Here is a 19755-nt window from a genome sequence, read left to right on the forward strand (position 1 = left end):
ATTTCATCAATAGCACCTTTAAGGATTTTGGTTAAACGTCCTCAAAACCTATTTTCTCAATCAACTTCTTACTATGAACGATGGGATCCCACATGGATTATTTAACACGAGAAATGTCTGTATCTGTGTTTTTGGCCTTGCTTTTCTCACTGGTTTATAGGTGATTTCACACATGCTGTGCACAAATAGGTTTAGCAACATTTGAACGAAAATCTGATGACAGTTGTGATCAAACCACACACACACACACAGTCCTGATGAAACAGATTAGCTGAGTTTTTCACTGTTAAACTCTTGATACATAATAATATTTTTTTTAGAGTTTTTTTTTACTTCAACTTGATGCTTAGTCATGAATATATAATGTTACATAGAAATACTTGAGATTTAAAGGTTTTATTGATTCATGTGTAATGTAAATTAATATTGTTTTTTGACAGACAAGAAGTCTTACTCAAATAACCCAAATCTTATGTTTTTCTTTATCGTACATGGTAACTATTTTCAGTAATTAGCTATTTGCTTATGAGGTCAATCACAACTCACCAAATCCACTAAAGTGGAAAATTCTGGTTCAGAGTTTGTACTTGCCTCCCATTTTCTGATTGACATTTACCTGTAGTGCACTTAAAAACACTTGGCCGGCAGAAATGAAAGTTGATACTTATACAGTAGCTGCCTTACTGCAGCTTTTAGCCCCCACTTACCATGCTTTGAGTTATCATATCCCCTTTTGTTTTATAATGGAAATGAACAAGGATTTTTGTATTTTCAATAGACAGAGTTACATGGTCTTAATACATAGTCTCCAAGGACATACATGTTTTGTGGGGTTGGAGAAAAGGGAATTTTCTTCAGACAGAGCGGCAGTGGTTTGACAACTTATTCTCCACTGAGATCCAATCTTGCTGCCAGTGTGATGACTTTGTTAGGTTTCGGCCTAGCTGTGTTTCACCGCCTTGGTGCAGGGCTGCAGAGCTCTACGTCCTTCTACCACCCAGGGACAGACTCCAGGAGTGACAAAATCACCTCAGTGCTCTGAAATAATCTATTATCCACCAGTGATGAGGTTGTCACGGAACAGGGAAAGACTTATGAAGCTTTTATTCATTTGAGAAAATTAAGATGCCCTTAAGATTCACCTTGGATCTCTCAGGTGACGATTCTCACTGTCTCACTGTGCTGATTAGACTGAAAGGTATTATTCATTCTCCCTCCATATTCTCTGCTAGACATCTGTGGGTCAGCTGGTAGTTTTGCACAATGTCTTGGAAAGGTTGAAATTCAGATGTCAGGGAGAAGAGTTGAATGTATATTAGCAGATGAGGACACATGGAGCAATTTCAAAGAAAAGTACTTCATAGAGTGACCAAGTGGTTCATTAAAAGTTTGTCAGTGAAGCTAAGGTAAATGTTTTTTTTTTAAACTGTGACGTCTGAATATTTCAACACAAACATTTTTCACGATGAAGAGATGATATTTTCTGAAAATAAGTCAATAAATAACCCTGCTTGCTTCATGGCCGTAATTTTCCCCCCAGTGAAGCAGTTTTGTTAGATTAATACACAGTAAAGAGAAAAACATTCATCTCTCTAACAAAGCAAACAATGGTGATTATGATGATGCTGTTGCATATGTGACTGGTTTTGACACATATTAACACACATTATATGACACAAGTCCTGCCCTAGATAGGGTTAAGTAAAGATGCCATCAATTCTCAAATCTCAAGTATGTAGGAGTAGACCTTAGTGTGAGAAAAGAAGACTGATCAGACATCAAATTGCTGCTAACCACCTCACTCCAGCAGCACCAAAATCAACAGGAAAACACATTCCTCTGACAATAGACAATAAAACCCCACTGTTCCTCACACAACAAATGTTAGAGTTCCTGAAATCACCAATGGACCAATCACATCTTACCAAACACCAGAGCTCTGTTTACTAAGACCTGGTGTTACCTTCAAATTCTGAGACAATGGTCTCTATGCTGTTGTCGGTGCAGGGCGTGGAGCATATGGGACCAAGTTTGCCCTCAGACATTTCTGCCAGAAAGCCTTACTACTTGGTTAGGTTTAGGCACAAAACTACTTGGTTAGGTTTAGGGAAAAAAAGGGAGAAAGCCTTTCTGCCAGAAAGCCCTGAAGGCAAACTTCTCCAACATGTGGGCGCGGAACGCCGTACATCTTATTGGGAAGAGAGGCATGGCAGCGGGCGCCAACCCAACGGCGTACCGCAATCTTGGTGCCAAGAATGAGTGCGTCTCGCTCGATCCGCTGCCCACCTGCTCAGAGCAGGTCGACAGCTCAGCACACCTTTGTTCCATAATATTTTGGTCAGTTTATTTGGTGAAGGCACACCCATACAGTATAAATCTCTCAAAATTATTATTCTTTATTTATTCTGTTTCTGCTAATAACTCCCTCAGGACCATCTGTTCCTACTGATCCTCTCCTGGTGTCTCTATCTAAAACACCGGGTAACAGAGGGCAACGGCTGAGCATAACATCTTCTTTCTAAGTCTGGCCTGGAGCTCCACATCTAACTGGCTGCTCGCTGTAGCTCCATATTTAGCGTACAGACATGAGAGTGGTATCAACTTCTAACTCTTGGCATAAAAAGGGGATAAGCGTATTTTACAAAATGTTGAACTATTTTCTACCACATTACCTTTAGCTTTCTGAACTATCAAAAATAAAGCTTTTGGTAACCTATCCCTGGGTAATAAATTCTTAGTGATAATTTTGGAATTATCTGTAGGAGTAAAGAGATATTCAGTCAACAAACAAGATGTATGTCATACCTTTGCGAGGTTTCAAGGGGCAATTGACAGTGACAGTAGAGTAAGACAGGAAGGGCAGCAGGGGAGAGAGGGGGGATGACATGCAGCAAATGACTCGGGCCGGACTTGAACCCAGGCCACTGTGGTAAGGACTCAGCCTTGATAGGTGGTACGCGCTCTACCAGGTGAGCTACCGGGACGCCCCTTAAATGCTGTGCTGAGGTAAAACAACTTCATACAACCAACTTATATTGCAAACTTGGTTATTATTCCCAGTGGTATTTACACTTTGTCTGCAATTTGAGAGCAACATCCTCATAATAACACTCACATCATGATTAATTTGGTATAATACTTCTGACCTGAGGGTGATAGTCATGTGAATATTTGTTGTTATTCTTTCATTTTTTAAAGACATAGAACACCTTTCAGTCTTTCTAAATATATAAAAATTATTTTGAATGGAACATGCAATAATAGGTTTTCCTCAGCATAAAGCCAGGTAAAGCTTGACGGGTCATGAGCAGCCTCCTTTGGAGAATAGAGATTGAATTTCCTGCTTTGCTAACTCTGAATAATAGTACCCAGACACATTTTTTTATCCTCTTGAAGCCGTGAATGCCACTCTTAATTCTTCTCTTTTATAAAGTATCTTTAGAACATTCTCACCTCTGCTAGGTTTTGCTCCATTACACCTGAAATGTTTCAGAAGTTATATTAGCTAGCTGTGATTGGATTTGTTATTTGAATATTATAACACAAATAAATAACTGTGCTCATTTTGACAAATTTAATTGACGTGAATAAATTACCTTTGTTCAGGCATCAGGATTAAGATTTATATACAGTTTGTGTAGGATCATTTTAACCAGTGCCTATATATATAGTTGATGTTCTCTGCTCAAGTTTTCTTTCTTTTTCCAACCATATTCACTTTTTGATTCTAGAAAAGGAACCTTGCTGCTGAATAACATCTTTGCTGTAATAGCTGCTCTGCTGCTGTCCCTGGGTGAGAGGGCAAAATCTTTTGAGATGCTCATCATAGGCCGGCTCATAATTGGGGTGAACTCTGGTAAGTGTTTAATTAACTAAGCTGGAGAAGTACGTTTCTATACTCACCAATCGCCAGGCAGTGTACAAATGTCACTGTGAAGCAAGCTAATACATGGTAGAGAGAAAAAAATGTAATCATGTAAATCAAATACAGACCTTGACATCAGATTGGACTGTATTATTAAGTTTGATCAAAAGTTACTCAAAGAAACTTACCTGGGAAAGAAATGTACATTGTTCCCATGAAAAGTTCCTAAAACTTAGATATGAAGTGGCTGAACACTACCTCAGAGAAACACTGTCAACTTCAAAAAATAAAAAATTATAAGTGAAAAGAAATTATAAAGCTGCAAATCATAAAGATTAACATAGGCTTGTGGTGTAACCCCACCCCGAGGTAAAAGGAAAATCTATGGGAATTGGCAGATATCCACAAACCTGAAAGGACTGATGATCAGTAAGCAACAAGACTTTGATCACAGATGGTCTGACTTTCCCTTCTGAATGCACATCTCCAATCATGGAAGAAGAGCTTATCAGTGCTCATTCATCCCTGTCATTGTGCTTTATGTTACCTGCAGACCCAAAATATAGGGAGATGAAACTGTAGTTGCAAAAATCGTCAGACAGTAGCTTGACTTAAACCAGCTGCTGGTAGAAATTGATCATCGCACATAAATCCTGACGCACCTCTTGTTTGGGAAAACAAGTGCTACCTACATCCTCAAGTAAGTCTGAGGTCTTAATTTTGATGTAAACTTAATTTTGGTAATAACTCGTTATTACATCCACTTAACTCTGAATATACCCCATTGTTATCATGAGTAGTGCCGTGCTAGATCTATACGACTTTGCTTTTGATTCACCACTACCAAGATTAACAAATCAGTTCTTGTGTTTAAAGTAATCTGTATAAGGATTAAAAGATCATTTGAGCTGGCTAACATCCTATTTGCCTGTATAAGTTGAGTGTCATATGAAGGAAAATGTTCAGGAACAATATCCACCTCAAGTTGTGTGTTACCTGAAAAAATCCACACATTCACTGCAGAGCACGATCACTTGTTTACAATTTTTAAACCATGGAAACTGATTTGTGCAAAAAGCTGTCTAAGGATTAAATGTTCTACCAATGCTGACCATTTCTAACGCATGGGCCATAACATTGCCACACAATTCAAGACAATTCAACATTTCTCAAATGTTGCTGGATGTTGAATACTCAGGTCAGTGCAGGTGTTAGGCTGTTCAGACATACAGTACTTTTTTACAGACTGCTAAAGATGAAAAAACATGGAGGGATACTTTCTCAGGGTATTACAGCTGTACCAATACATGTCAGCCACTCGTTTGGTTTTTCCATTTGGCAGTGAGGGGAGTTCTATCGCATAAAAAAGCCATGACAGTGCATTTCCTCTATAATTTGGAGTGTTTGGGCCAGTCAGCCATGTTTTAATTCTTAGTCTTTTGTCCTTTCCATAGCTTGATCCATTACAAGATTTTAATATGTTGTTTTTTCTGACAGGTATAGCTCTCAGTGCCCTCCCCATGTACCTGGGAGAAATTACGCCAAGACATATCAGAGGTTCCATTGGCCAGTTCAACTCAATCCTGATCTGCTTGGGAGTGTTCACAGGACAAGTGCTTGGGCTGCCCGAGCTGCTGGGTCAGGTCAGTGTTGTTATATTATATACTTACGTTACAGGTTTTTGAATGGACATTTTGAAGGCTGGAGTTTAGATTTCTGCTCAGTGCAATAATTTCTATTACTGGCGTTAGAACATCCAAAGTGGGACAACAAAGTGGACCCTGGATGGAGCCCAGGAAAAGATTGTTGATTTACTGACTTTGTATGTCATGAGAGAATTCAGTCCTTTTTCTCTTGACTTTAAGTGAGTGAGCGTATGCTTTGGAGCCAGTGTCTATCAATCATATAGGAGCTCCATCTAAAGACTTTTCTGCTTTGCCTCAAGCATTCAGCCATTGGGGATGCTGTTGGTAGGTAGTTTGTATTGACTCAACATTAGATGTTGAATTTAAAGCTACTACCAGTGAAATGTGAGTCCATTAGTTGTAGTAGCAGATATCTGTTGTTGCCAAGACACTTGTCATTTGTTCCACCTCACTCTGCAAAGAGAAGACAAATATACAGTATAGGCAACATTATAAAATTTTGATATATAGAATATATATCATAAGATATAAGATTCAAGCTTGAGTCTATGTAGATTAATCTCATTCATTCAGGTTAGACAAGGTCGAGTCAAAATGAAACTATGACATGAACACATAAACTTTGGAAGAAGTTCAATATTTAAAAAAGTCAAAAAGCACCCAGGTATACAGTTGATTTGTTGAGCCTCCATGTTTGCTGGCTTGTGCTATTCCTTTGCTGGCACGCTGCTGTCGACGGACGGTCCGTGGAGGGCTGTGGGGTTGTTGGTGGGTGTGTGCATGCAAGCGTGTGCGCAGGTATAAACTTTGGTATCACAGCATAACTAATATTACACGCTGTGTTATGCTGTGAATGGATGTGGGGTGTACGGGCCTTGGATGGGCCTATGTGCTGTCTGTTTGCCTCCTCACCCCCCGGTTGCTGGTTCTATGCCCAGCGGTCCTGTCTTGTCCTGACCCAGACCTTGATACATTGATGATGTTTTTTCCCTCATGATTTTTTAGTCTTGTTAACCTATCTTTCTACTGTGTGTGTGTGTGTGTGTGTGTAAGTATGTATCATCTGTGTGGGTATAAGTGTGTGTATGTATGTGTATGTGTGTGTTCTACGAATGGTATGTATGTATTGTATATGTGTATTATGTATATATACTGATATACATTATGTATATATACATGCATACACAGATATATCCACATATGTATATGTGAATATGTTGTGTTTGTTGTGTGTACAATTTCCCTTCCTCTGTTGCTGTTACTGCTTTGTTTGTGACAAAGTACTAATGCCCCTTTTGTTTGTTACATTATTTGTATCAATAAAGAAACATTAACAGAAAACAAAACAAAACAAAACAAAGAAGTCTGTGGAGTTCACCCTATTACAGGAATGTAGGCACAGTTTTAGAACCAAAATGTTCACATCCTAGACAAAGAAGACAGATAGTTTGAAAAAGTTGCAAAATAGATCTTGACATCTCTTAGGTTTCACACCAATTCTCACCTTAGTTCTTGTAACTATTGTGACTCTTACATGTCTGCCACGTGAATTTAATCAACCTCAGCAACTCTCATGTGAAATCAAGGTATGAATCCGGTTTAAATGCCAAGGTCTTTTATGTCTAATTAAGCCTCACGGATGAGTGGAAGACTTCTTCAACTCTACAGCTACAGTCCAGCAGATTTCATTTCTACTTGACATCCAAGCTTGAGCTCTTACTGGGAAAAAAGACTCCTTTGCTCACACTTAATGATTTTCTTTCACTTTTTCACTGGGCTAATGAACAGTGCCTGACAACACTTGTTGTCAGGCAGCCTGCACTGTGTCTATCAACGTGTCTATCAGCGATATGTCTTCCTCAGCCACTTGAGTAATAAACTCACGTTTTTACCCTGCAGACTATGTGATTGGTTTTATCTGTCCCTTGTTTCAATATGATATCAGCAGGAATTCTCAATCACACCTTGTTTACCCTAGGGGACATGTTTTCCACTTTTCCCCCTTCTCACCTTAATGCCCACCGTACACAAGTTTAGCCATGTTGACTTGGCCTACTGCTGAAGCATTTTCATAATGGGGATCCAGTCTTCATCTATATTATGGATTATTCATGTACTAGATTTTCAGTTTATCTTTTAGAGCTGAAAACAGACATTAGCCTGCGGCACATATGCCTTGAAAGCCAAATACAGTTGTGTAATGTGAACAGAAAGCCAGTGATATAAAGCACTCTGGCACATTCTGTTGACTTTAGCTCACTGCTTACTTTTGGCACTATGTTAAAAAATTAACGACGGAATGCATTTCCTCTAAATAGCTTTCCCAGATTTAAAGCGTGCAGTTATATCTTTTGGCAGAAAGTGTGAGGATCGTGATCTGTGGCATAAATGTAACTTATCTTAGGGTGACCTTGCGTTTCTCATTGCTGTTCTTCTAGGGTTAGGGCAAATGCATGTATTACTGATTCATACAGTACATTATATTGGAGAACAGTTAGTTGTAAACAGAACTGTATTGTGGTGGGAAGTTGATTGCTACTCTGTTTTTTTTAACAGATTAAAGATTATTATTTTTTAAGATCATTTTATGGGCTTTTTGCCTTTATTTGATAGGAACAGCTGAAGAGAGACATGAAATGTGGGAGGCAGGGAGGGAGGGGGAGAGAGAGAGAGAGAGAGAGAGAGAGAGAGAGAGAGAGAGAGAGAGAGAAGGCAAAGGGCTGGATTTGAACCTGCGCCGCTGTGTAAAATTTAAATAAATGATAAAATCAGAAAATACTGACATATTTGACAGATTTTTTGTGTGTTTTCCAATGAAAGGTAGATGACAAGATGGTGAAAAGTATCTGGCTCTTTTACCTGGCTCTCTATTGTTGTCGATTTGGCCAATATAGCATTGGTTAGCATGACATTGTATTTGCCATTGTAATTGTAGAGATAGTGGATGTACACATGATGTCTTCCATGAGCGTTTTGTTATAAAGTTGACAGTAAAGTAACACAAGTTATACAAATAAAAACCTATTGAGTTTAAGAAGATAGAATACCTTTGTAGTGAGTGGATCTGTTCTTCTTGACTGTGTATTGGTAAATTATGTGAATGTAATTCATAGCAACAGCTGTTTCTGCATACCTATACTGATGGCATGGGACTGTACAGCATCTGCATTTGTCTGTGTAATTGTTTGCAGATGATAAAATACTTCAAAGCCACAAACAACTGGACTGCATCCACATTGTGTTTTGTTTGGGGCTTGGGGATTGGGGATGTATGTGTATAACACAGAATTGCACATTTCTAGCAGTGCATTTGCTTTCATTCCAACAGTGGTTTTTGGAAGAAGCTCCATTTTACATCATTTATATAGCCCCATGCCATGAAGGCTTAAGTAGTGTTGTGATTAATCGGTTTTGTGTCAGCTTCTCCATTTCTTTTCCATGATTTTCTTTCAATGGAAAGAACAATATTAGTATTACAAGTGTTTTGCTTTGGATTAAAAATGACTGCCACCTTTTAAGCCCCTTAAATTTGATGTTAGACCCTTAAAAAATCAAAAGTAAAATGTGTCCAAACCAAATTTATTATTCCCTAAATCGTATTTTCACTCTCAAATAAGTGAAGAAAGAAATCAGTACTGTTAGGAACCCAGTGTATGGCTCGAACTGTGGATCCCCCTGTTCTTGGTTTCATTTTCAGAGGATTTGTCCAAATTCTTCTCTCCTATTTTCTTCCACCCTCACTTTGCACTGACATTTGGGCATAGTGTCCAAGCTTCATTAAGTATTGGTTTGGCCCATCCATTATTTCGACCTGCAGACCACCTTAATAAATATCATATGGAGTTGTGTGTCTCCACTCACAGGCACTGTTATCTATTCATATCACCTCTGTGACACCCTTCAGGCCCGCCTGTTTCCTCGTCATCACAGACATGTGTGACATCTGATTATAATGCCACCATGGTCTTTGCTGGCATTTGGTTACGAGACTCAAACAGGTTTCCTCTCAGTGGAGGCTTCTGTTAATGGGATGTCACTTGTTGTGGGGTGCAAAATGGTGATAAGCTTTGACAAATGATAATTACTTTAACCTTCATGCTTAGCAACTGACCTTCTCCTAGTAGGGAAACATGTTTATTTCAGCATTACAGCAGGAACAGGCTTTTAACCACTCTGTTACTGAACTCCCTTGAGACACTGAATTCATCAGCATGCCTCAAACACAGTTTACACCAGTAAGGTTAGATTCAGTGGCTATACTATATCTTCCATTACACCCGCCTTTGGCTTCATAGGGTTGTTTAAATGGACCAGAAAAATTGATGGATTGTTATATGTGGGGATGGTCACTGTGCAGTTCATTTTAGATGGTTGTCCCACTGGGTATCAGACACCAGAGTAATATGGTATTCTAAATGACTTTGATATTTGCCTTTAGGTACTGTGTGTGAACTGCATGTGTATGATTGCAGTTCTTTGCAGTTTAACAGTAGAGTACACAGTTTTCTGATAAACATTCAGGCATTGTTGAAAATTAAATTAGAAAAAATAAAAGATAAAAGCAATTGTTTTGTACCGTCATATGCTTTTAAAAGAGTAGTTCAACATTTTGGGAAATAGACTTAATTAACTTTCTCGCAGAGAGTTAGATGAGATTGATACCAGTCTTATGTTTGCACATTAAATGTGAAGCTATAACCCACAGACGGTTAGCTTAGTACAAAGACTGGAAACAGGGGGAAACAGCTTACCTGGCTAGCAAATTATTATTTTAATATTTCAGTTTTTGTAAGGATTTAACAAACAAGCTATAACACATTAATTAGTTAGCTTTAGAGGAGCTGATACAGTAGATGGATTTTGTTATCTTTGAACAGAGCCAGAATAGCTGGCCTTGCTTCGAGTTTTTATGCTAAGGTAAGCTAACTGTCCTCTGGCTCTAGCTTCATATTTAATGGACAGATATGAGAGTGGCATTGATCTTCTGACCAAATTCTTGGCAAGAAAGCAAATAAGCGTATTTTCCAGTCTCCGTATTTTTAAGTTGATATGGTGAACTTGTTAGCAAACAGTTGCTTATTTACACAGTTACGGAGCAACATTATTATTCATTTGGAGTCGTGCCACCTGATGAATACTCACTTCTAGCTCTGTTCTTGGTCTCCACCAACTCCTCAGGGAAATATGTGGCTCTTTAGTTGCCAAAAGTTAGTTCACCAGCTAGTCGCTAACTGTGTCTGTCTGCCGTTTGGTGCTGAGTAGGTAGTGTACAGTGGGTTTCAGTGGGTGACGCCTTTCACATTTTCACACTGTTTTCACATTGTCATTTGATACATTGTGAAAAATCTATTATAGTTGCTTTAAGTAAGTTAGCACTCCATATTAACCCTTCCTGTAAGGTGTGAATCCCAGTGGAATACCAGTTCCTTAAACAATAAGGAGCACTGCTTTAATATCTTAAGAATGGGACAGCACACACCTACAAGGGCCCACTGTCAATTTGCTCTTCTGACAGAGCATCAGGAAAATAGGCTCACAGAGGAAGTTACATTCATTACAAACAGCTACAGGCAGAGGGATGATGGGCTTTTCTCCTGATCTGGCATATATCCACCTATATAGTGTTTTTCCTATATACAGACATACAATAACTCCAGAGAAATGTTTATCTTTCAGGTAACGGCAGACCACTGAGAAATGACTAGAAAAAAGAATAAAGGGAAAAACAGTTCCTTCCCCTCACTGAGTTAGCAAAATGCCATCTATTCAGATGACATTTTAGTACTTTAAATTTCAAATAATTTGGCATGCCATATGTGTTGCTGGATTGATAAAAAATGTTCCTATACTCAATTGCCCTTCCAGGATAACAGAAAATGTAAATATAAATATCAGGTAATCTCAAGGTTTCTTCATCTAATGGTCCCTGTAGTCCATTGTGTGTTAAGCTCTAACCACCAAACAGTGAGTGACAGCCAATTAAATCTCATCGCCCGCGGTGAAAATAAAAGCTTGCAATTAACTGTTGCTGCCTGTACCAAACTTAGTAAAGATTAGTACGGAGCAGGTTCATTTCTTACTTGGGGAATAGTCTGGATTGGTAAAGTAATTAAGACTGACCCACCAAAGATAGTATTAGCTTGTTTAACTGGATACATTACAGATGTGGGCCACCTGACATTTCCATTACCTCCATCTGAGAACATGTGTTCACACTATCCCTCTCTCTGGCTTTGTGATGGTTTTCCTGCAACAGCAGCAAAGGCATTGTGAAATACACATTCTCCTCTGTTTCGTTCCTCTCAGCTCAAGACAACAAAGATGTGTTTCATCCTCTGGTTTTGTTTAATCACAGGCTGGCAATGTACACCCTGCAGCCTCTGCATTCTCAGAGGAGATAATTGAGAGGAAAAACTTCAAGGCACATGGAATACAGCAATAAACCATTTGTCTGCTTTACTGTAAACTAGTATCACTCCAGGCCATAGCAAGGCTTTCTGAGCTGTGATTGAGCTGTGATTTATTTTATCATGAGAGGTGATGGGATCAGGGCCCAGAAGGGAGACGCATCCTGGCTCACCCAGCTTGCCGCAGTTAAAAACAACTATTGGTAGACACCATAAGACATGCATTTAGTTGTGTGTGTGTGTGTGTGTGTGTGTGTGTGTGCGCGCGTGTGTACATGTGTGCGCTTCACAAGTTACACTAACCATGACCTTGTTCTGCACCTACAAATTATCATTCTCCAGTTTCCTTGAAATTGCCAAGTAAACTATGGTTTTCTATGTGTATCCCTTATACAGTAGGTACAGTTCATCCTGATTACTAGGTGTGGTATGTGAATGTCAGTGTTCTCCATATGCAGTACTTTACATCTACATGCTGTAAACCTCCCTTGTTTAAGCATTCAGTCAACTTTTTTCTTTCTTGGGACACGCCTGACATTCCTGTTAAATAATCAGTTTGCGAGTGCAGTCAACATCAACTTCATACCAGAAAATTATGTATTTCTTATAAGATTTGTTCATTTTATTCATATTTACCTACTGCCATAGAAGTTTTTCATTAGAATACACATCTTGGTAATCTTTTTCTAAATTCCCATCACTACAATTGATAAATGTGATATTTTTATTTGAAATATAAAGTAGTGACAAACCCACCAATTATCATCCAGTTCACTTCAGCTCTTTGAACATTTTAGTATCTTTAGTATCAGCTAATTATTTAGATATTACATCAACTTTAATGCCTTGGTTTACTCTCACCACTCTGCCTGTTTTTAGTAGCAGCAGGCAGCTGTTTTTAGTGAAAAAGCTGTGATAAACTCTCTTTATGCTACCTGCCCAGCACCAAACAGCAGACAAAGTTAGCAACTAGCTTGTGAACATAGTGGAGCATTTAGCTGCTAAAGCTTGCTGCTAAGTAGTTCAGCAACCAGGCTTCATTCAGCCTTCCTCTGCTCCACCTCTTTGACCATTTTTGGATTAGCTGAAGTCAGGCACTGCCAAGATGGTGACAGCCGGAGCCGACTACTTTGAGGTTCACAACAGCTCTTCAGAAACCTATGGGTGACGTCACTGACACTATGTCCATGTTTTATACAGTCTATGCTCCATGTCAGCTCGATATGTAAATAAGCAGCTGTACAGCTTTTCTGATTCCCCCAAGTGGCCAACAACAACAAATTCTAGTAATACTGCTTTAATTGAAATATTTAATTTCAGTCTGTTGAACTGTTGAAATCTTTTTTTGCCACAATGCTGGAAAGTGCATTATACTGTACAGTAATGACATTGTGATGGACAAGACTATATACTGTAACTCGTGAATGTGTAGTTAGTTTGCAGTTTAGGCTGAATACATTAGAGTCGTTAAAGAAGTTTGGTACATTTTATAAAAAAGTTTTACAGTCTGATAAGAGGTTTTTCACCTGGTAAAGGTTAGGCAGCTGAATCCCCAACAGACTTATGAGTTGAGAGCTGACATTTTCTCTCCAAAGGGCAATTCCTTTCCAGTCTCTGCATAACTACGAATACCCCCCTCCCATTTACTCAAGCGAGATCATGAAGCATAGATCTGCCAAATAGATGGGGCTGTGCATCCTGTCATCTTCCCTAATGTTTTGTATGAGGTATGTACATAAAGTATGTCTGTGTGTTTTTGCAGTGTGTCACTCAGAGATCCTTTATGGTGTGTGACACACCAGTGACTGATGTCAGGTCAGTGACCTTGTCCTTCATCAACTAAGACTGTCTTCACACTCCTCTTAGTTTTAATACGCCCAGGAGGAGGATGACCACACTGTTTGTCAGATTCTTTTGATGCATTCAAGGAACACTTTTGTATCAACTAAAGATCTTGTAACCTGTATTCTCTAGGAATGATAATTTAATATCCACGGTATAATTGATGGACTCAAGTGCTCTTTGCTGTTGTTGCTGTTGTTCGATTCAATTCAATTAAATTTTATTTACATAGCGCCAATTCATAACAGAAGTTATTTCATTGCACTTTTCCTATAGAGCAGGTCTAGACCGTACTCTTTATAAATTGCAAAATGTTGAAAAGCACTAAAAGTGTCCATTAAAAACAGCTTCCATAAATCTACCAGCCATTGATAAATATTTAGCCTCTGGGATATTTTGTGAAGAAATCACTGTGTAATGGAACAAAGACAACCTTGATGACTAATGGCATCCCTATGAATGCACTCGTGTTTGGCTATTTGTCTTCTGTGCATCCATGCAGTCTATATTCACTCCATAATATAAAAGTGATACAGTAACAAAAGACACAGTTTCCTGCATTGAAGATGTTTGTATCTCACAGAGTATTACTATATTGGCCTCATTATCAGCACTTCACCTGTCATGGCAGTGACTGGGAAAACAGCCAACTCACATTTTGAGTTTATCACATCTATTAAAGCAGGAACGCCCTTGACCAAAGTCACTTCCAAGACAAAAGGGAGGTGCCACTTAAAAACATCTCTTTGAGCCTGCTGTTGTAAACATACTGTAAATTAATCTACTGTAGCTACCATTGTAGAATAGAGTTGCCTAACAAGAATTGTTTGGATGTGGGGGCAAAACTGAAACCACAACACTTAAAAAGTCTATACATTATCTATCTGTTAGTATTGTTATTCAATACTTAACTGAATAATTTGAACTAACTTGTTGTTCCTTTAAATTGCTTAACATTTCGCAAATTCACTATACACACAGAGTAACATACTGTTATTGCTTATTTAATGCTAACATTAGCTTAATAAGTCTGATAACCTGTTAACACTTATTTACAGCAGCAGGAATGAAGAAATGCACCACTTGAAGACCATAAGTCTTGTACTTATGCTTTCACATTCAAAGCATTGCCATAAGCCTATGCCCCATTTTCTACAAACACAGTAACTCATCATTTTGTTGCATTTAAATGATCATCATCACTGCTTGTAGACAGTCTTCTTAATGAGAGAATGATGTGCATCCACTTTTATTGCATGGGGTATTATACAACAGCTGTAAGACACAGATCTGTTTCGTCCAACTTCTTTGTATAGTTTGGTGTATGAGCTCTTCCATGTATGAAGCTTTGATGTGGTCCTTTTGTTGATGTTTTGACTGCAGGAGTCCAGGTGGAACCACCTATTTTCCTTCCTGGCGTTGCCGTCCATGCTGCAGCTGTGTGTGCTGCCCTTTCTTCCCGAGAGTCCTCGCTACCTGCTGATAGAGAAGAGGGATGAGGCTGGAGCAGAAAGAGGTAAGAGTGTCACTAAACCATTACACATATTACCATAGTATATCTGCAGGGGATTGATAGAGTTGTTTACCAAGACCAGAGACTCACTGATTACTTCACCGTTGCTGAGATTTACCTACTATTTTTTGGCGAACGTGCTAGTCCGCCTATCCTCCTATTGAAAGTATGCCAAATTAGCTATTAGCAGTTCCTGTTTGCATGGATGTTCAGACGACTATCACCAGACCAGATTACTTCAAAACCTGATGATTCTCAGGCAAGTTCTGAAGCGTCTTTTTTCTATGCTTTATGGACGTATATCTGTGATGGACATTGGAGATAATGAGTGAAGTGTAAGTCACACTGAATGATATCAATATCAGTGATAATGATATCACTGTTTCATGTCTGTGTGTTAAGATTTGACTGAGCTCAATTTTTTACTCAAATTCACCTCACACAGTATCTTTGCCTCATGTCTCTCCCCCTGTGAACCCCCGAGGAGGCTTTTAGCTTAGTCCATGTCCATGTCTATTACAGACTATATCCTGTAATTTCCTGATGGTTAAAATGCCGTCCGGAAAGATGAGTTAATTTACAGAGGAACACAGTGAATATTTCATTCCCCACCTCCACTTGTGATGTTAATCCCATCCGAATAGGGCTTTACTCTGCATCATTTCAAATACTGACCTCTGCATTTCTGCAATTGTAAAATTGTTTCCCTTTGCTATGTACACATTAGTGTTTGACAGCATCATGTTAATGATGAACATAAATAATGTTGTGATGCTCTGTTTACCTTATTGTGTAATATATCACTTAATGTGATACAGATGTTGTGTGCTTTGTCACGTTTGAAGGAGTACAGTGTTTTGAGTTAAAGGTACTGTGTGGAGTTTCCAGAAAATCCTTGTTATTTATGACACCGATCGCCGTTAAATGAACTGCAGTCAGCAGCCTGTTGCTCGCGCTCGCACTCAGTAGGAACCGAACACAGCCCCCGAGATCGATGGATGCCAGTTTGACAAGAGGGAATACAGTACAGAGGTGATTTACAGCGGCTCTGACAGGACTCTGACTCCGGGGGCGACGAAGACATTCCAGGTTTAGGCGTGGACAGGAGAGGCGTCAAGTGGGAGAGGTGCGAGAGGGAGGTCGGGCATCAGTCAACGCCTACCTTTGGAGGCCTTAGCGGGGGTTATGGCGGGGTCAGCCCTGGGGGTCACATCCTTTGGATTTTCGCGGAAAAACCGTCCCGGGTCCATTTCATAGAAATCAGTCCACAGGCTGTTGTAGGCAACTGAGGTCTCATTTTTGAAGTTACGTTACAATCTGTTAACACATTGGCAATAAAAAACGATTAATACATGTACAAAAAAACGCTACACAGTACCTTTAAGTTAAGAGTTTTGAAAGTTAAAAACTGAGCCAAAGCAATTAACCCATGAGCCATGCCTTGTTTTTGCAACACCTTTAACCCTTCAATTTGCAATTGCTTCGCACTGCAATCAGGATTGAATGACCAGTTTTGCTGTTCCCAACAGAGGTCAATAAAAGTAACATATTAATTAATGTTTCTTTAATATTTCATTATTTAGAAATGCTATCAAATCACCTCCCACTTTTATTAAGCACGTAAAAGATCTTCAGCAAAGCAGATGGAAATCAGCTTGTCAATAATACCTTAACCATAATTTATATGCCATGACCACAATCTTTGCCAATCCAAATTATTTTAGTAGTTTAAGTGTAACTATAGCTTAACCGTGCTGTAGTTTCCATGTGCAGATATGTTTTATGACTTTTAGTTACTGGCCTTAAGTTCTTACAGTCTCTTTAAAGACAAGGGAGTCTTGAAACTCAAGAGTCTGTTATTCAAAACAAGGCAATGTCTATGTAGCATGTGTGAAATGATTTAGGTATGTTCTCTCAACTCTCAACTAATCTATATGCATCTTCTTACCCAACCATCATTTTTAAATTTCACTGACTTTAAAGTAACTATAGTATGATCTTGTTTTAATCTTAAAATGCTGTGACATGAGAAGAAACAGCATGGGGTAGGCATAGCTCAAACTGCATGTGTTAACAAAGCATGTCGAAAAATGTGATGTCAGATATGACTTTGATCAGTTTGTCTCTAGGGTGGTTTGAGCTCTTTGATGTCTATATCCATACATTATAGATAGATGTTCTCTGAAAGTTTGGTTGCTTGTTGCTTTCTTCGTAAAGTGGAAAATCCTGTCTGTATACTCTGAACTCAAAGTTGTGCAAGAGTTTAGCAATGTCTCAGTGTCAAAGAACTTTACAGTAGATTAAACATTACTTTTGATGTTGGCGCAAACTCATGATAAAATGGTGAAATCCATTTGAACAATGAATTCTATGCTGCTATATTGATCATTTTAGAATATAAATTGGATGGTTTACTTACCTTATATGCTACAAATGCATCCAAATACAGTATGTACATATGAAATAGACTGGCTCGCCAATAATAAAACAACATAAACAAAGACGGGAAACATTTATTGTTTGATTTCATAACATTTAAATATACACCTTTGCACATGTACAGTATATGAGACATTGTGATATCTTGGTGACATCTGTTCACCTGTCTCATTCATTTGAATAGAATAACCTATATCTGATAGAAACATAAAAAGATATCAAGAATAATACATGATGCTTACACCACAGGTGTTCCTATAGAGCAGATTTTGGCACAGCATACACCAAATTGAATAAATGAGGAAAATCTGATTTGCTCAAGAACTGCTTAAGGGAGTCCTACGTGTGTGTAGGAGTATAAACATATCAAAGATGTTAGCAGGTGTTTAGACAGAAAACAGCCCTGCTTTACAAGGGTCTGCATTGACGGGGCATCCATGACTTTGAAGGCTTTTCAGATATCAAAATCATTCAATGCTTTATAATACCCGTGCCAGGTTCTTGTTAACTTTTGCATAGGAGCAATAGAAAGCATCCTGACTGGAAACATCACAAACTGGCATGGGATGTGCACAGCCCAGGACCGGAGGGCTCTGCAGCGGGTGATTAAAAAAAATAAAGATCACTGGTACCAACCTACTGAGCGTCGGTGATATCGGTGAGGTGAGGTGCCTGCGCAGAGCCCAAAGGATACTAAAGGATAGTACCCACCCAGCCACAGCCTGTTCACCCTGCTGCCATCTGGCAAGAGATACAGAAGTATCCACTGTTGTACCACCAGACTACAGAGCAGCTTCTTCCCTCAGGCTGTGAGACTCTTAAATTCATCCTCAGCACTCCACAATGTAAAATAGTTTTCATTTCTGACTTATTATTTATTCTTTTATTATTACTTTTATTATTTATTATTTGTTTTGGCATAAAGCGAACTACAAAACAAAATCTCAATAAGATCAATAATAATATATATTGTATCTTGTACTATGAGACAGGATTTTACAACTGTGGCAATTATTTTATCTTTGGTCACGATGATTGTGAGGTAACCAATAGAAACACAGTGCTCGTGTTACAAATTAATCTACCAGGAATGTGCCCTTGGACACATTTAACCCATTTGACACAAATAACATCAACAAAATGTCTTAGTGTAAGTCCGTCTCAAAAAGAGTAAACCCCCCCCCCCATTGGCTTCTTGTGTCATTGATGCTGATGAGTAACAATTATTGTTATTACTAAATTCGTAAGTGACGTATCAAAAGGTCATTTTTTTCCAAGAAAGGGAAATTTGAATTATTTGACGCAATGTTATTGTCCACATCAGACTAATACAAACAAAAAGCATGCTCTAGATATTTGAAGTCCTGGCAAGATATAAATTTTGCATGACAGGTATCCTGTTTTGGTATGCTTACTGAGGACCATAACACACTATAATAAGGGGCACATTCTGTATGAGATGCCTGGTAAGCATGGGTGAAAAGTCATGCCACTGTGAAAGCAACACAGTAGCATTTTTGTAGTATGTTTGTGCACTGACATACAATTGCTATGCATATTAGGAAGGTGTTGATATATACACGTAATGGTGTTTCTTTGAAAACTAAGTCTAACTTTGTGCAGTTAATCATCAAACTTTATTGTTAAAGTGTTTGGAATTCAAGGACGGTGCTTGTAATTCTCTTAATGGAGCACTTTTATTTTTAGCTCACTTTCTTTGCCATCTGTCTATGTTTACAGCTGCTCTCACCAAATAAATAATTCCAGCCTTGATTCTGTTCAACAAATTGGAATCAAGGAAATGTGTTTTTTAGAATAGAATTGAGTTAATAGAAGTTAACTTCTATAACAAAAGTTAACAATTTAAAAATTGTGCTGAATTCTGGATCTATTTAACTGCTGTTGTATTGTGTTAATATTTAAAAAACCATGTTCCTCTGTGGTGCTTTTCTGAGCATTAGACAACAGGTGACAATGAGCTGCTGTGTAAAAAGCTCCTTGAGAAAGAGATAAGTGGTTGGTGAAAGGACATCCTGCCCAAAC

At 38.6% G+C, this 19755-nt stretch overlaps 1 protein-coding gene across 18 annotated transcripts in view; it reads left to right on the forward strand.

The window, feature by feature from the left end:
- Positions 1-19755, forward strand: part of slc2a9l2 (solute carrier family 2 member 9, like 2) — a 110523-nt gene that overhangs the window by 29918 nt on the left and 60850 nt on the right. For all 18 annotated transcript variants that reach the window (XM_044167442.1, XM_044167483.1, XM_044167396.1 and 15 more), the window contains 3 exons: positions 3732-3856; positions 5363-5508; positions 15144-15276. In XM_044167442.1, the coding sequence (XP_044023377.1) occupies positions 3732-3856; positions 5363-5508; positions 15144-15276 (404 nt within the window). The remainder of the gene's footprint in view (positions 1-3731; positions 3857-5362; positions 5509-15143; positions 15277-19755) is intronic.

The sequence above is a fragment of the Siniperca chuatsi genome, linkage group LG2 (assembly GCF_020085105.1).
Source record: "Siniperca chuatsi isolate FFG_IHB_CAS linkage group LG2, ASM2008510v1, whole genome shotgun sequence".
NCBI classification, from domain to species: domain Eukaryota; kingdom Metazoa; phylum Chordata; class Actinopteri; order Centrarchiformes; family Sinipercidae; genus Siniperca; species Siniperca chuatsi.